Below are 19,344 nucleotides of genomic sequence, written 5' to 3'. Positions count from 1 at the left end.
AAACAAAGAATAGATGTTTACCGTCCTAAAGACTATGACTAATAAATTGCAACCCGTGATTTCGTTACGGCCAGAGTATTATAAATTAATGGCAATTTGCAGGTTGTTATCGAATTCTATTTACTTTCTTTTGGCAACTATAAAGCCCTTTGAAGATCACTGCATCGACTTAAGAAAAAAAAGTTAACATCCGTTCGTATTGTTCTATCCGTGCGTTACTAAAGGGCGTTCAATGTAGCGGAACTAACCGTGAGCCTCAGCGAAGCTGACAAGTACCCACTCAAAGGCATGAAAATAGTTCAAGCTGTATTAAACTGCTCTGATCCTACACGATATCTTAGATCTATTTCCTTACGCTACAGTTTAAAAGCCGTTGTAGCCATAGCCACTAGCATCTGGGAGCGGAAATCAATGGCACCTCTGGGCAACCATATACAACTCGTTAGAGTTTATTTGAGGTCAGTGAATAATAGGAATTCGATAAATCATGCCTATATGAGTTGCGAGATTGGGGTACTTTGGGGGTATTATATCACACCAGTATGAATAAATATTCTTACCTTTCTGTCTTTGAAAAAATTATTAGCTTCATTAAAATACTGCCTTTTATATTTATATAATGCCTTTATATAGACCTATCGTTAAATTTTCTGATTATGATTTAATGTCAAATTGTTTTTGCGGATCGAACTCTTTGGAGCATAGTTCTACTATAATAGGTTTTTTGTCGCAGATACTCCTTAATACTTGCCCAATAAATAACGATGATTATAATAATAAGAAACGTTTGGGTCGTGTACAACAGTATGTTGAAAATAACTAGTAAATAATTTTCGTTTGGAGTACAATCTAGTCAATGTAGGCCCGTTTTACTCTCAGAAATTAGGTAGACATCCACAGTTAGTGTATTGGTATCAGTACGCCCCCTTTTACGCCAACGAATAAACAATTTTATTCCTAATCCTATATACGCAATGACATTATATAGGGTCACAGGCCCTGCTCATTAAACCCGGCATCCATTGAATGGTCCGAGGAAGGAATGACCATATAAGTCAAACTGGTTATGCTACCTCAAACGTACCTCACCATAATAATTTGCTTATTGAACTCTGATCAACGTTTTAGTTCTGTGTGCGTAAACGTACATGAGACAGATTTGATCTGATTATGAAGAAACATTCGGTCTCCTAGGTACATATACTATGGGTAATAAAACTGTAAAGATGCTCTAATTTACATCTTTCCAAAGAGAAAATTTGTTCATTTAGGTTTGTACGCATGTTGGTATCACTTTTTCTAAGTCGTTTGTGTTTATTTTCGATGACGATAATGAAACTTGATGTTTTTAAATAGTTTACGTAGAGATAAACAAACATGCGACCAAATAATACGGAATCTGTCAAGGATTAGACAGACTTTCCAAGGGACGCCTTTGTTTCAAATGGCCGCCAGTGCCTCTAGAGGTAACAAACGGGTTAAAACGTTTCAATCGCATAGAATGTGTATCCGTTCGCAGCTCGTCAAACTGTACATATCACCAAAGAAGCACAAATGTAGAAAATTTCTATTCAGAATACGAACTAGCTAAGTATAAAATATGTGAATGTACCTATATATATAGAGGAAAGGTGTTATGCTATCTAACACGTAATCTTGATTATGTAATCAACGGTAAATAAACACACATCACTGTGTATTCGATGGTTCTGGGGAAGAAAAAAAAACACACGGTACCTCGCGTCCATTTCTCAGGTTCGTGTTTCTTCCATTTCGTATCGTGGTTATAACGCGTATAAGATTCGTTTGCTCGTTGCATCGCGCCCAGACGTCACTTAGCCGCACTTAGTCACAGAGCTACTTATGTCTAATGTATATATATATGGCTTTTATTTTTACTAATTAGAATAACCTAATGAACGTGGCGGTAAAGGTACCATGTTCAGCGCAGTGAGGTTCTTTTGGATAGCTAGATCGGCTCTCGTTCTGCTAGAAAAACAAGCCCCTCTCGTCAGCTACTGAGCGTGCACGTTAATCTTAGTGAAGACAATAGTCATTGTGATGCTGATTTAGATACATAATAGAGTGATTTGGGTGAGCGTTATATTCATTGCAACACTCGATCGGATCATGCGTTAGGTATTTTACAAGAATTCAGCAATATATCTCTACACTCAATACAAGAATAGAAACATATATCTCAATAGTCATATCTTGTCAAAGGATCAAAGTTAAACTGTTAATAGAAGTCATCGATAGCTTCATACATGGATAATATACTATCTATCCTGATATTCTAGTATAATTTTCCGTAACTTTAGATAAGAAGATATACAAGATAAACTAATAATAAATCGCATACGGCTAGCGAGTTGTACATTTATTTGTGTCGTCAGAATGTCTTTCTACATAATATTGTTTGTTACTTATGTACGTGCGCAATGTCCATATTCGAATTTGTTATTTTAAAAATTAGGCAGGTACATGTGTTTAAACTGTTTTGACTAATATATCTTTAGCTACGCTTCCACTCGTCTAGGTTAGGCAAAATACCCCCTTTTTTTTTTTTCTAAAAATCATTGCCAAATGGCTCAGAATTGTTCCCTTCGACTATAGTTTACTCGAAATTGGTCTTCCGTGCTTGTTATTCGGTTCGAACATCCACACACCCAACGCTCTATGCTCCATAACTGTTCACCAAGTGGAAATGCTCTTTTACAAAAGGGAGAAACGCCTCTTCTCATCGCCTCCTTAACGGCAACGATTAGTTGAGTCAGATCGCTTGGATACCGCAAAGTACGTGGACGAGATGCAGATCGCCACGGTTATCGGATCATTCCTGCTACTACTAACCTTTACCAATGAAGATGTTGGTCAGTTGGTTTTATTAAGTTTACTAAAATTGAAATGCTTGTGTTTGTAATGTAGCAGAAATCGATGTGCCCAGATAGCCCAAAAAAAAACAAAGCTAAAAAAAATAGCTCTTTATTTGGTGGGTGTTACATTCGGCATAGCCAAGGTTGATGTGATTATATGTAACTTGCGCTTAGTCAACGATACTTCGGCGATTTGTAGCTAAGTTGTGTTAACATCAATCACCCTCCAGTGCATAGAGCATTTTTGGCTTTAACGAATTTGGGAAAAATCACCATTTACCAGAGCCTTCGACTGAGCTAAATCTATTTATTAATTGCTAAATATTCAAAAATGTACGCTATTGAATGGGAGAATAACCAAAGTTTAGCGATTTCATCACAAACATAACTTCATTGAATTTAGCTTGATTTTTTCATTCTAGAGATAATCATGTTGATTTCATGATTATCTCTAGAGAAAAAGAGAAGCACAGTCCAGAGAATGTACCTTAAAAGGTGCCAGGCCTCGGTTAGTATCTTAAGTGGCCGGTGGGTTTTTAGTTGAAGGTTGAGTGTCCTTTAAGAGGTATCTTTCGACCTTCTTTTTCTTCCCTATAGGGTTTAAGTTAAAAATAATTGTTTTGAAGTGTATTCACAAAACGATGAGTGAAGATAGAATTCACGGACTGTTACGTGTAACTTTGATTATTCTTCCACTGGATTGTATAAGTTTTGGAACTCCTTGTCAACACACTTTTCTTAAAATTACATCTTTAATATATATCCTTTATAACAACTTTGATATAATCAACAAATGAATAGTTAGCAGTTAATACGGTGTGCTATAACTCAAGGTGATTCTGGACGCAAAGGTTGTGAATTCGCCATACGATCCATCTCATAAAAACGTCAGTTATTCCCGATTGGTAATCAAGGTTCGTTGGGAGTAGTACATCATCGATGTTATACCTTTCGTATCAGTTGCTTATTAGTGCGCGACCGCTCTATTTCGTGCTAGAAGGCCTTGGGAACTACATGCTTTAGAAATTATCGTTTAAATTGAACATTTGCTCACAGCATGCCAGACATCATCTTTGAAACCGCTATCAACTTCCTCGTCTTCCCCGATGATTTCTTCAAGTTCACAGCGGCCTTATCGACGTCCTACAAGGAGGCCTTTTAATCAAGAAACTGCCCTTCGCAGACACGTGGTAAAAAATGGGAAAATCCAATCATCTAATGTGCCACCCACTCCAATGTTCAGTAACATAACAGAGGTCACGCTTCGTCTGCTAGCCCATGGAATCTCCCGTATCGAAGGGATCCCCCATCAATTGCATCTGGACGGTCTCGTCTGTTTGGTGAGAACAGCGTAATTTCGAAGCTTCCTAATTACAATATCAGTTAGTATATATTAAGTAATATTTATTATTTTTAGCATTATCACGATTATTTGTTAAAAAATATACACACCCTAGTAATCAAAACAGCTTTATTTTCCTGTTAATGCAGAAAAATCGGATTTTGCACAACTGAATTCTAATCCTATGCCCAATGCGAATGCTATTTTTTATTATTACTATTATTTTTTATACCGCCTAAAAGGAGATTTAGCGAAAGCGTCACTCGAGGCTTAGTGTTTTACCCGTTTCCACTTGTCACATTTACGTTTACGGATTGAGGTGTCGGGTCGTTCGATGGCTTGAATATAAGGACAACGAAGCTACCAGAGTTTCACTCAATTTTCACTCAGGGTTTCAGATACGACTGAGTTTTTTTATAGCATATTTTACGAACTAATTTTTGACAATTATCGTAGTCCTGGAATTAATTAGTTTTTTACGGGTTCAACAATATATATCTATAGGAATGGCACAATATGGCCTTAATATGGGCAGAAGCAGCCTACAAGAATGTGGATCGAATTCCAGCCTATTACTGGGAAATTTGGACGCCGCGTCTGATATACTATTACCGGTACGTGATATGACGGATCGTCATCAAAAGCATTACCAATTACCAGATAAACAAAAACTTCGTTCCGCGCTGGGGAATACACATGTAACGATTATATATATAACAAATAAATAGCTTCAATGGAATATACAGGGTACCTTAGTGCTCAGTTTATCTATTCTGCTCGCTTCACTAAAATGTAATAAAATATCTAAGATAGTATTTTTAGGGTTAGAAGGATAAGATTATACATGTCAGCTATATCTAACAAGCAAGGTAGGAAACGACAAGTAAATAGGACTGGATGCTGTTGACAGTCTATATTACTTACTCTTATTGCGACATAGTCAATGTAAGACTTTAGAGAGCCACTCTTCAACACGTAAAATAAATTGAATGGCCCGTATATAGAAGTGACTTCAATTGGCAATATCGTTGCAGAAATGGAGGGTCGCAGAGGCATACCAATTCGAGAAAATGGGTCACTGTTAAAGCGAGCGGAATGTGTGAATGGTGTTATCCCGTACGTATTGTTTTTAACTGCGAACAAGTTGAATTCAGAAGCAGCCTATGTAAGGCGTACCTACGGCTCTTCGGATATCCTGACGCTCAAATCAAGTTTAAAACAAGGGTGGGTAACGAGGTCTTGTTGCTGGCAATTAGCCACGATTGGTCGACTGCGATGGTAACCATGTTAATGGTATCATCCGATATGTTTCTTATCAACCATTTGCAATTCTGTATTGGACTTCATAGGGTCTTAGCATTTCCCTATTTGAATAATCAAGCAGTCAGACATTTAAGTTGATTAAAAGTGTGTCAAATTGTTAGCAGATGTGTATAAACGCAGACGTGTATAAATGGAAAAACACGTTAATAATGTTTACAAGTTTTCCAAATGTCTCGACTACTATAGGGCAGCCCGGTGCTCACGCAGCGCTTAGAGCTTCCGGATCTCAAAATCAACACTTTGAGCTACCAGAATACCTACAACAGCTCCATAGTGCCTGCTATGATTAGTGACGAACTATCCCTAGTAATGACAACAGTCGAGGGTCACCCTTTGGATTTCGCCACCTTGACGTGGCCTATGGTAAGGTTTTTGGCGAAATTCAAAAACACAAGAGTCTTCATTTGATGTGAAGAGAAATGCCTTTATAGAAGAGCGGTTACTTCGTTGCAGGACACGACTTTCACGCATTGGCTATTTAAAAAATCGAACATAATATTTTCAATTACAGAGTTTTACATTTTCACAATAGTGCTTTTGAGAGCGCAATGGATCTAAACGTATATATTCTGTTTACTCATCTATTCGTTTCGAGGGAATCTACCCCTGTATACTACTATGCAATTACAGATCTAAAGCCAAATAAGAGCGTTGATTTCTTTATTGTAAACAAAAAAAAAACATTTTTCTGATAATAAATTTACTGCATTTTAAAAATAGTACGATGTGCAGCAAGCTTTAATGCTCGACTTAAATAAGTGATTCAGTCAGATTTATCTATCGTTGATGTTTGTTATTTGTATTGCAGTTTAAAATACGTATTCAGTAATTCATAGGACCATTTACAAATACTACTTTAGAAACGGCAGAAAAAACATTTTGACTAGTATAGGGCAATTTCATTTTAGCTATATTTGGTTAATTTTACTCATGTATTGATGTTTTTTTGCAGATGTGTATTGTGATAGCCACATTGCTGGCTGGTAGTGCTTGTGCCAATGGAAATAGCAAGACAAGAAATATCTGCAGAGTTAACCTACATTCCGGATTCACTGATCGCTACCCGATCTGCATGAGCGATTTTTTCAATTTGTTCTCGTTGCGCGTGTGGATCGGTCTGTTTACTGGAATTGTCTGTTGCTTTTCTCTGGGCGATTACCGCGAACCAATGAGGCTGGCCAATGGTAATATATACAGATATATTTATTAAAAAATATTAGGCGAGTTGTCTCGATTACGAAATAATTGGGTGCTTTGATTACATGTGACGCAAAATGCACGCGTGCATGCAGCATGTTCGCTGCCTAAGAAGATTACAGGAACTTGGCATCAGGTCGTTTTCAGTATTTCAAAAACAAAAAAAAAAAAAAAAAAAAAAGAACATAGATTAATATATATAGTGATTTTTCTGTTTGGATTCGCGGGTCATTCCGTCTAACAAGTATTTGAAGCAATACTTTTTGGTAGTTTTGAGATCAACCGTACAAAGGCTAGCTAAAGAATGCAGCATGAGAACTTTCATTCTAGGCTAAAATTAGGGGGTTCATATTAGAAGAAAGCACCTTAATGTCCACCCGTATGAGGTTTTATTGAAGCAAGGAAAGGGTTCAAATCCGTACGTAGATAGACTTCGCTTCGTGCTGGAAGCTAGCCAACCATTCGTTTGATGATATGCCTAACGGCGATACCGAACGTAACACTCGAAATATAGACGGAGAGATGTGTGATGACAGCGAGGGAAAAAAAATTGTAATTTGCAGCTAGATTAGTTAAAAGGTACTTTAGATCGAATTATTAAATAGTTACTTTTCATTCCAACTAAATTTAATATATATATATATATATATATATATATATATATTAAATAAGAAAAATCACCCCAATTTTCGAGTTTGTTTATAATTAGAGAGGTAAGATCGATATTCGATCAGTATTTGCGTATTCTATCTGGAGCGCGAATTTTTCACGGCCTAATTGGTCCATAGTTCTCATACCCTGCCATATCGCAGATTGATTGTGTTGCCATACGCTTCAACCCTGTTTCAAAATTGATATTTTAGTACTTCCTTTCAAATCTATATTTCTACTTCTACAATAAATTGTAAAGAAGACTAACAAGAAACTTTATAATTTGTATCACGGTGAAAAAAAGACGATATATAAACTTAAAGCAAGATAGCTATAAGAAAAAAAAAACTGTATATACATATGTCAAGTAGATCTTCAAATGGTACCTTATATATATATATAGTATCAAATTTGAAGCAAATAATTTTCCTGTATTTCATTATAGCGCCATTTCTTTCGTGGTTGCTCGCCTTACTTGGATCACTCGGCATCATCTTGCTAGGGAAGAAGATATACGTATCGATACAATTTCATCTCCATTAACGGCCGATAAAAACTTACGTACACTTATTTGATAACAAGGTCTACGTATCGCGCCTGTCTTCGCAGTCGTAGGCGTCGTTCTTCGAACACGGATACAATGATAGATACTATAGAACGTGTAGTAGCTTTAGCATCATGCTGTAAAGAAGAAGATTAGTTTTGAAACTGAAGGAGTGAAATGCATCTTTTTTCCTTTAGCTGGAACGAGCACAGGCGAATAATAGAGATAAAGAAAGAGACCAATCTTTTGGGAAGCTTGAAAACGATCTAAATGGTTTTTTGGTTTAGACGATAGGTACTTCAACATGTACAGAGTAATCCAGTTTCTTCATGGTGTAAAAGTAATTCGATTTGCTAGTAATCATAGTATAGGCGTGTCACGACAAAAGATTTGTGTTGGCCTTGGCGACTTTATGATTTGGCCAAATGTTGTTTCGTCGGTGAAAGCGTATCTAATTATTGAGTTACGCTTCAATGATATCTACGCAACAAAAGGTAGAATCGTCAAGGTTCACTTCACCGTAAGCTGGCTCTATTCATCGAACAATGTTTATGTCCTAAACCGATGTTCTCAAGACATTTTTGGGCGGGACATTAACAGCAGAAACGACCAGGCAAACTTTACATGATTTATGATGCATCCTAACCGATCGTAAGTTAATGTTGTTATAAAAATAGATGATGATTCGTATTTACTTAGCTAAAGCAAGTATTAGCTGGTCACAAACTAAACGGACTCAAGTGACTGGCACAGCAAATGCCCGTATAGAAGGCAAGACATTCGAACGGTATAGTAGAACCGTCTAATTTTTAAAACTTATATAGATATTTAGTTGGATTATTTCATAAAAACTCATGTGATAACGTAACTATTCTATGATGAAGGATGAAATGAATGAGCTATGGACGTTCATAGAACGTTAGAAACGTCGACACTCATAGCTGTGCTTCAAGTTAACGGTGTTGCACAAAGCTCTCATGATCCTAATCCTTTTACTAAGGAGGCATTTCGTATGAGCTCCAAGAATACATTGTAGAATTTCAAATGATAAAAAATAACTAGAAAAACGTGTCTGTGCACAGTGAGAACTTTATAGCTTATCAAACGATTATTCCATTTCAAAGGTAGGTCAAAAATTTCGAAGCTTTAAAGCTCTATTGAACGGCTTTCGTTACGTCGATGAATGTTATGTTTGGGTATATTATAATCAAGTCACTTTGAAGCACTAGGGTTCCTCTCGTGCACTTCAGTCCAATACGAGTAAAAAGTACCATCAAACTTGGTGTTAGTGTCCAAACGCAAGGTAGTATTCTGTGCAGCAAAACGACGAGAACTACTTTATGGAGTAAGAAAATAGGCTTTAACCGGTGTATATTGTTCAACACGTTCGCCTAGAAAACTAGAAAAGCGAATAAATAATCTTGCATAACCTGGAAAATAATAATAATAATTTAATAACCTGAAAAATTGACTGGGCGGGCAAGAAAAGCAAGAAGTAACTGAATGCGAAGGAGTTTTCAGTTGAGGTGTCGTACCGACAAGGAGTGTGGGACTCGAATCATGAGGCAATTTTGGTACTAATAAAATAGCCCTTTCAGATCCCACTTTCTTTAACGTATCGGAGAACAACAAAACATTGCCCACGTTTTAAAATTGCCTTAGTTGTGAAATGTCAGATAGCCTAAAAAATAACCAACCAAATTAAAGCACTCTAATTGACATCCTCTCCTGAAAAAATGCTACTTATTCCAAGTGGCAGATTTGAGACCTTTTTCCGTAAAAAAAAAAAAAGAAAAAAAAAGAAAAAAAACGTTAAAGCAGAACCGAGATCTCAATTCGAAATCGATCCCGTTTAGTTATTACTCCATGTTTTAAAAATATTGATGAATATCGCTTTCTAGAATATTGTACTCTACCTCGACCGATTTCGAAATCAATCAAAGACAAAAGAACCCAAACCGACCTTCGTATACAAAGAGACATAAGGGGTAGGAACTAATTCGCAAATACAAATATAGGTAGTAGGTGTGGTCCTCATACAGACTTTTCCTAATATATGATATATATGTTTATGACTCGAAAAACCATAATAGATTTAATTAACATTTATATAAAGCGTGTACTAATCATGATCATTTTCATTACCGATAAAGCACTGAGAATTTTCGATTTACCCTTTAAGCATTGGGAACGTAACCAATTATTCTGCCTAAGCTCACTTCATCCTTTTTGACATCATATCTAACCTGTTACGTGATCTAGCCTAAAGGCTTCTGGCTATAAGACGCACTGCGGAAGCCAAACTTTTTTGCCCTTGTTAAACACCTACGACACACCTTACTTTTTAGCCCCAAGGCTAGAGTCTAATTTTGTTCTTGCGTAGACTCGTCTGCCCGTTAAAGGAAAACGTCAACAAATTCAACGTATGATTACAATTTACGGCGAATTGATATCTTCTAACGCCTCGTGACTTTGGCTCGGGCAAATAATGATAAATGAGTTTTCACTTTATGTCAGTACCTTCAGCGGTGCTTCTTGCTCTAGCAGCATGGTGACGTCCCATCTCTGCTTTAGATAAGTTGCCCAAATTAACTTGTCAGCCTCGAGCAGGTCCCGTGAGGCCAAGCTTACAGGTTCAAATAAAAGGAAACGCGGTGGCCAAATCATGCCTTAACAGGACGTACATGATGCTCTGGCCTCTTGCTTACAGCAAGGCAAGCCAGAAATGAGTCTTCGAAAGCCTATCTGTCTAATAATGATAGCCAACCACGACTTTGGCACATATATACACTGGCATCTTTGAATCAACAGAAGTAAAGGACAAATTTGTATGGCTTGTCCTACAACTAAAAGTGGAATAATTAACCTGAAATTATGATGATCCAGATTGTCAAAACACTAGTGGAAGGTTTTCATCTGAATTGTATGTACGGTCATAATAAGAACGTTTCTATTACCGTAATTACAGTTTACGGTAATATATATAATCGTTCTTGTAATAATGATTTTTGTTGAATTTAATTAAATTTGTCTGAGTAAAATTTACACGGTGCTGCATTGATTGCCGGTTGTAATCATGCATTTAGGTTGCATGCGCGGCCTGTTTATAAGGTTTATAAAGTTTATGAGGTTTGAAGTCCAGCTAGATAGCCGCTACTCTGCCGCAAAAACACTGTGAACACCTTCTAAGTAGCGCCATTGTAAGCGAAATATTTCTTAGCATCTTATCTTTAGCTCTAACGATTCCTCAAAGGCCTATCTTAATTCTACCGCAATAAAATTAAACAAATAGAAGTTCATCTATTTACTACTATCTAACATGCTACTAGAATTTCTACGACGAAAGTGTGAATGAATAGCTTGCACCGAATGATAAAAGGAAATTGCGTGATGGACTTGAACGATAATAGGCGTTAAGGAACAAAGCGCTCTGTCGGTAGACCAGGACCAACGAAGAATGTCACCAGCCGTTCTCTCGGGTAGAATACACCTCTTCCTAGAATGTATTTTAGTTTTTTTTTTGGATTCATTTCTGCATAGTTTTATGGCGGCGTGACCCCTTTTGATTTTCAAGCAAATGCACTATTCTTCGTAAATATCATTGGTGCATATAACTATTCAAGGTACAAACAATAATAACCACTAGTTAATCCAATAATTTAAATTCGTTTACAACGACCGAAGAAACACAGTATTTACCCTCGTTCAGTCCTTTCACATTTCTCACTTCATTCCGATCATCTTCTTCGTAAAGCTTGCTAAGTAAACCATCTGTTTTGCATTGTTTCTTAGTATCCTTATTATCCAAGTGAGTGATTAACCAAATTATCGTGCCGTAAAGCATGGCAAGCCTCGACCTTATATTTCAAGATGGCCCTACCTTTTAATAATATGATAGTCCGCGACATTTGCGTTCGCATCGGGAACACGCTTTGTTCGCTTCAAAATTTAAGGTCGCTTATTTGGATATCATCACCTGGGCATTTAGCAGCTGCAAAAAATCAAACAATTTGGGTAGCTTACAAATATCAGTGTCATCGTGGAGTTACGGCGGCAAAAACAATGTTCCATACAAAATTTGTATTCGGTCAAGAATTTGCTACGAGAAAGACTATGAGTGGTTTGTTAAGTAAATTTAGGGAGGAAAATTCCAAAGCCCAAAAAATAGGTCTCTCTGAAGAGCCCTGCGAAAGTGATTTATGACGTATTGAAGGCTGCGGTACAAGTTAACCCGTCCCAGAGAGCACCGGTATTAACACTTAGGTTTAGTTCACCTTAATATTGGATAAGCGGGCGCCGTACGTTGTAAGTGAGAAAATCAAAAACAAAGATATAGGGACACTTGCTTTTCTTTGTTTTGATGTTACATCAGTGACCCATCCTTATACCGAATTGTGTCCTGGAATAAGGAATAAATGCTTGAGGATTACTGAAACGAGCCATATCAGTAAGCGATTGTAATAGAACTGCGAAAATGTCATTTTAAAGCAAACGCATGGAAGCAAAAGCTGGAGTTGTTTTTTTTTGAAATCTTTATCCATTATAGATTTATGAATCTTAGTTCATCAATTATTGCTAAAGTTTACAAAACTTTGCTATAAGCAGCTAAGATCAATAAACAAAAGTAAACCAGGACAATGCTTGAGTCGCACCGTTGAAAGCTTTCCGCCAGTACATTGCTTCCAAAGCTTGCCTTTTGTCAGAATCACGGCAACCTCTGAACAGGAAAACTTTACATAATATCGAAATTGCCCTTAGAGACATCACGTACTCTCATAGCCTATACTGCTACAGCAGCGGAATACATAAATTACAATTGAAATGGCAGAAATAACTGATAGTAGATACTTTGACTGAAATTGAAAAAAATTAAGTCTGTCAGAAAATTCGAAAGGTTAGAAATCACTATGCCGCTCTTCATATTAAAGACGTAATACATATCAATTATGTTTTGAGAATGGTTTTTCTAAAATGCAGGACATATTGGTCCTATCGCACCCTCAAAAACCCTGTTTGGATTTTTAAATTGAGTGTTATAATTTCTAGGCATACCCGCTAGATACGGCAACTGTAATAGCACTATGACCCAACTAATAGAGCCAGCTCTTAAAATGAGTCAACCTAAACCCGGATCATCAGTTTAAATTCAAACGCTTAGTCTGCTTTCTAAGGCACTACCGCCTGCAACCCTTCCCACCATCTATGTTCACATAATGAAATAGAAATATGTTTTCTTTTTATCGCGAGACAATTATTTCATGCAATGTAGCTCAGTCAGTTATTGTTGGAATATTACCGTAGTGTGATAGGATTTTCAAGGATTTCAAAGAGCTTTACAATAAAATACGGGTACTTCGCCCCGTGATTATACCAAATTTTCTCGCAAGCGTTATGAAATGTTTCCATATAGTCTTGTATTTGTAATTTCGGTACGTGGCCCGTGACCGATACGACATATTCAGGATGATAGTGCTGAATAAAATGCTATAGCGCATCATAATCTCCGGGCTTCGCTATAAAACAAGCATTCAAGTATCCAAAACTAGAAGGTGTCCGATTTAGATTTCTATCTCCAGTCGATTGCTCTATCAGTTCGTTTTTTTTCTGTTTCCTAACTATCGACGTCGGAAGTCGACACGAACGCGCCAAACGACGCTTTTACAGTTTCTGCTATTTTGAACCGGGCACAAATGGTAGTAAAAAAAGATGATCAAAGCCCTCAAGAGGTTCGCAACATCGAGATACGGATGATCGGTCAGACGAACTACTGGCTATCTCCCTTCGTCGATTGTCCGTTGTCTAAGACCAGACACCCGTTTCTTATTCCCATCCCCCTTCGTTGTTCTGTATCACCTGCATCCCGTACTCCCATCTTTGCCACGGGCCATGCCGTACAGACAATAAAGAACTGAGCGCTCGCACTCATCTAGGAGTCATAAGACAGTCCAGAGCGGTCTCGATAACTCGCGGACTCTCCCTTCACTCGGTTCGACCTAGCTCGTGCAGAGCTGGAACCATCACAATGGGAGAAACGTGTGGCCAAAGCAGCCAGGAAGCGCAAAGGAACCGAGAGAGTGTGTTACTTCTTTCAAGGGCTTTTTTTAAAAAGTGCGGTGCGTAGTGTTTCTCGATTTCGCGGATCGACTTAGCGACCTCAATAATTTCCCTTCTATCGTTCGTTCTTGACAACCGTAAGCAATTCCGTCGTTTGCGTCGACCCAGCATCTACTAGTCCATCACACTGCAGAATAAGAAGCGTTATGAAACTGCCAATGAACGCATATCATGAGGTAGTAGCGGGAAACCAAGATGGAATGAACGTTACTCATTGTGCGTTGTTTTCCTTGCCCAAAAAAGTAGAACTGGAAATGTCACCCTCGATATGTGCAGTCGTGTCATTAGGTTTAATCGGACCTAATGATGGAGTTAAATGACAGAAAAAGATACCTCGTCTGTGTTTGTGTAAGGAAACCTACAGGATGAACAGAATACTTAACGCTGGTTCAGCATGTACGCGGTGAAAAGGTTTGCGTTTTTGCTGTTTGTCTTTCATTCGTTTTTATTATGAGCGTATAATATATAAATATATATATTATACGCTCGCTTAGACGTAGAGAAGTGGAAAGGGGATCTAATGGAAAACAGAGGGACACTCGGCGAAAGAACAATGTGGAGCGGTGGTATGTTTGGACTTACGTGAGGTTCCTATGAAGCAGGTGGCTATTTTCTTTAGCAGAAACACACACGGAATATAGTTAGCGGTGCTCTTCATGCTCAAAAAAGCAAAGCTTTATTGATAAACAGGTACGAACTCTGTGTATGAGCTTCAAATGTACATATGTACAATGTATGTTAGATATGGGCAGTGGACACAATGGTCATGCTGGGAACCAGCTGTTTGATGTAACGGTGCTTAACGGAAGGTACAAACGTAAAATTTAAACCTTGAATGTAGAAGAAAGACAAGAAATACCAAAAGGTCACAGTAAGGGTGCTCTATTTATCTTACCAAAAACCGTTCATTTTTGTCGTTAGGATATCTGTAGATATAAAAGTTGAATGACTCTTATCACGATATGAAACTGCTATTAACTAACCAATCTGAGCTATGGGATATTACATATGTTTGCTACAATGTCGGGAAGTACGTACAGGTATAGAATAGGCATAAGAAAAGGTCCTTCTCGAACTGCACGGTGGCTGTGCGTGTAAAGTTAGCCTGCAACCAGAAAACTACTTCTTGAAACGTAAAACTTTAAAAATAATTCGGCGCGTTTTTGAAAGAAGCACAGAGATTGAGACTGGGGTAAGTACATAAGGGCTAGAGGTAAATACAGCAGAAAACTTGCTTCTCTGTATTGCTTATTGAAAATATTTCCTGACTTCAAAATATATTGATGTGATCAATCCCAGGTCTTGTTGCGTGTATAGCATAGCCATAACATTGTCATTATGAATGTGACAGATGCTGCTCGTGGGATTTCTGTTCGTGGCAGTCCTACGCCACGAAAAGGGCATTTTCCGCTCTTGCACTATATTCGGTGGGCCAAACAGATAGCCGAAGAAAAAGTCATATTCATGCGGTGTGAAGACAGGCAAACGAGTATCAAGCCGAGAACGAATTCCCAGAGGAATCGTTTCGGTGGGGCTCGTGCTGCTTTCCAGCTTTACATAGCTTTTATGGTGAAGCCTTTGCCGTTGTCCCCTTGATATCAATAGATTGCACCTTCTTTGTGGATACATTGAACTTCAATCTACAAGTGCGGTTGCTGCACGTAATGGGATACCAGTGATCAAAAACACGCTTTTGTCTCAAATACAGCAGTTTATCCTCTCTATCAATAGGTGACTAGTCAAGTATGAGACTTATAGACAAGTACAAGTCTCATACTTGACGCCTATACACATGAATTGGTTTTCGCGTTTTTCTCTAATATTTCTGAATTTTCACTCTGAACACTAAGTTTTTTTGATACTTTAGACAACGATAAAGCTAAAATTCATTAAACGATGTATAACAACTTCAGTTATATATAGGTATTTGTAATCAAGCAAAAAAATACGTTTACCGTAAAAAACGGGCTAATATTTTTTTTAATTACTCTAGTGTTATTTTTTCTGTTTAACGATACCTGCCATCCAAACCGACGTAGTTCCACCTATTCGTAGAATTGTAAATTGTTATAGATTTTCGAACATATCAGCTTTTAATTTTAATTACCAATAGCGATTGCAGGGTGACTGGCCGAGGGCAAGCTCACCAAAAACGGCATTTAGGAGTGCCTCGAGGGACAGCAACATGAACTACTAGGCCTTGGGATTTTAGAGATTTTAGCAGTAAGCTGAAAGGTAAAGAATGTTCTTCGAAGTGAAGTTGCACAAAAGAACAGCACTTATCAGTTTTAGAACTGTGTTTGAGGTCTGACACGAGACGAGCCCCACACGACGACGACGACGACGACTCGCTAAATTGAAGATTAACAACGAGGGCGCTAATAAGCGCCTTGAATTTTCTTGAGAGATTAAAATCATTAAAAATATCTATAATGACGAATGAAATGAAGCCGTTGCGTTCTGTCTCTAATAGGCCTTCACTGCACTCATGTCAACCGTGTCAAGCAAAATGTTCAATGTATGTCAGAACGAAAATGCAAAATCTTCGCTTTACAATTTGAAAAATTAAAAATACGACCTTTATTCACAGTTAAATAGGGTAATATATAAATATTCAAAATGGCCTAGACTACGCTCTTGTGCGATATTGGTCATCAAAGATAAAACTCGAAATATGTATACTTTACATATCCCTTGACTTTAAACATGTTTAATTCTTAATGTAGTTGGCTTTTGACAGCGCTTTTAAACTCGATCCGTAAATATAAATTAGAAGATAAAAGTTTTTTTTGTTAAATTTTCTTTAGATATTTAAATTAATACAATGATTAATATCATGATCATCAGTGTCTGCGTGATTCTAGTAAATAAAATATATAAGACTATTCTGAAAGAAAAAAAAAAATACATGGATATGCAATTTTTCAAGTGTGGCCTACTATTTTTTAGTAATGATGTTTTTTTTTTTTATCATAGCTCGGCACGTTATGCAATCACATGCTTTAACAACAATTTGCCACTGAATTGTGGTATGAGGCCGTAATGATTCAAAGGTGATCTTTCGTTACGTGGTCAACTGGGAGACACATCGACGGTACAACGAGCGCAATAGAGCTAGATTTGTAATCGGATCGTAAAATTGCCGTAAAAAATCGAACTCCTGAAAAATCAGTCAGCATTGGCGCCGCTACTGCGGTGGAAAGCTCCCGCACATTGATCGATTTTGAAGTGAGCTTGCCAAAACCCAATAGCCAACGGAGCGTCTGTGTCATACAAAAGCCAGCGCGGCGGGGGGGGGGGGGGGGGGTTAATGCTTGCCGTAGCGACCTATCGAATGAAGTAGAAAAGCTGCAAATCAGATTGTCAGAACTCGAACATGGTACACCTGAAACAGGCCTAAGCTCTGGTGTAAGGGCAAGACCTCCCGATAGTCCTAACCACAATGGACTTGGAATCATTTTGCTATTTCAAAACTCAACCGTACGCTATTTGTTAAAGCTCAAGGCTGCCTGAAACCAAAACTAATTTACCGAGAGACTCGTGCATGTTTTATAATATGTTTCATAAGGTCGATAAAAATAGCATGCAAAAAAGACGATCGGCAACAGTACTTTTTATCAAAGCTCTTCTCATTTTCATACGAAAAGTTTTGTAATCGTTTGTCCAAATAATTAATTTTTTGCTTATTTGAAAATTGCTTGCAATTTTCAAGCTCATCTGGCAGAATGGTAACAGACCACCCTGGAGCTACCGCATCTTCAAAAATGTTTGATCTTGGACAAAATAGATTTTTAATAAAAAAAAAGAGCTATTCATATCAATGTTTATTTGACAAACGTTACCCGCTCTTTAGTGAAGTTAATCTAACGGCTTTGGCAAATCGCCAAATGATTCCACCATAAATATTAGTCTCCAGATGGAAGTTCGAAGTAGCTTTTTTAAGAAACGTATCAATTCCTTCTTCTTAAATATGACAGTTTTTCGTTTTACCTTCGAGAATTAAAATGTCGCGATTGTTTAACTATTAATTTTCATCGATTTGGTCAGAAGTGTTAGTTTAAAATGTAAAATACACAATTTTAAGATTATTTAGATGGCAAGTACAAGTTCAACTGAAGATAAATAAGTTACAAAGTGTAAATTAAACGTTTCTAAATACCCAAAAAAATGCGGTTGTTTCATCTATAAAACTGTCAATATCTCACTTCATTAAACAGTCGAGTGTAAAATACAATTAAAGTAAACGAACCATCCAAATAATAGCAATAATAATAATAACAGTAACAATGAGAAAAGCTTATAGCTTCGCTGACTGTTACTCATTTTTTCTATGCTTCTATCCGCATCTAATATTATTTTGCTAATGTTCCGGCATCCCCTTGACATGCCAACGAAAAAAATAATGAGGTTTGCTGTGAGCTCCGTAGTACTAGTAGTAGTAGTAGTAGTACTTTTCTAACATGACTTGAGCATAAAATAGAGATTGACCATAGGCCTAAATTACAATGTTTTTTAGATATTTTAGAGCAAGTCGATTTTAAGTAAAACTCGGAAATGAATCTTTTGATTTACAGGTAAGTAAACACAGCCATGGTTCCAAGTTATATTATGACCACTATACTAATGAGTACTTCCTAAAATCTATGGGAAATATGTTAAAAGATTGTCCCTTAGTGCCCCTACAGTTTGATAAACTTTTTTGGCGCTTTAAAAATCTCTATATTGCAGATTAACTTAGGCTGAGTATTTAAGAAGATTTGGGCTCATGAATTATTTAGGACCAATCCACCAGGTCTTAAAGCCCAAAGTATCTACAGTGCAGGATAACGCGGCCTGTGGGCAAAAGCCACGATTCGAAGTTTGCATGGTCGTTGGAATGGTCTATGTTGTATAGTCTATAAATTTGATTACACTTTCCATACTTTCATTTTAATACTTTCCTTTACATGTCATCATAAATACCTGATTTCTCAATAACATTACTTGGAAACTTGTCACGACATTTTGTCTTAGATACAGCATGGCGCTCAGACATATATTTCTCTCCAATGTAAAAAAATCAGTTGTTCGAAAAGGGCTATTCAGCTCTCTCTGGCCAAAGTAGCTTAGACGCATAGCCATGCAACTTATTTAGTTGCCGAGGCCGGGCAACTCTGTCTGTTCCTTTTTCCAGCACTCACTCACTCACCAACGAATATACTTCAATAGCAGCCCCTCAGGGCCCACTGATTTGCATTTAAAGTGCCCTCTGCGAAGGTCATACTGATCCGACGAGTCAAAAATCTCGTTTCCTTGGC

At 37.4% G+C, this 19,344-nt stretch overlaps 1 protein-coding gene across 2 annotated transcripts; it reads left to right on the top strand.

The window, feature by feature from the left end:
* The first annotated feature begins 1,845 nt into the window (after positions 1-1,845).
* LOC111245635 (uncharacterized) lies at positions 1,846-13,308 on the top strand. Of its 2 annotated transcripts, XM_086980130.1 has the most exons (8): positions 1,846-2,094; positions 2,725-2,873; positions 3,933-4,216; positions 4,723-4,832; positions 5,253-5,442; positions 5,728-5,904; positions 6,494-6,725; positions 7,835-13,308. In XM_086980130.1, exons 2-8 carry the CDS (start codon positions 2,810-2,812, stop codon positions 7,930-7,932), a joined length of 1,155 nt encoding a protein of 384 aa, XP_086836256.1. In that variant the 5' UTR covers positions 1,846-2,094; positions 2,725-2,809; the 3' UTR covers positions 7,933-13,308. The 2 variants fall into 2 exon arrangements, with proteins under 2 accessions (XP_086836256.1, XP_022649978.1); XM_022794243.2 differs by lacking the exon at positions 1,846-2,094 and having other exon boundaries at positions 2,687-2,873.
* Positions 13,309-19,344: the final 6,036 nt, after the last annotated feature.

This window comes from Varroa destructor, unplaced genomic scaffold (assembly GCF_002443255.2).
Source record: "Varroa destructor unplaced genomic scaffold, Vdes_3.0 BEIS01000002.1, whole genome shotgun sequence".
Taxonomy (NCBI): Eukaryota; Metazoa; Arthropoda; class Arachnida; order Mesostigmata; family Varroidae; genus Varroa; species Varroa destructor.
The sequence above is the reverse complement of the archived record's forward strand: the minus strand, read 5'-3'. Positions and strand labels throughout refer to the sequence as shown.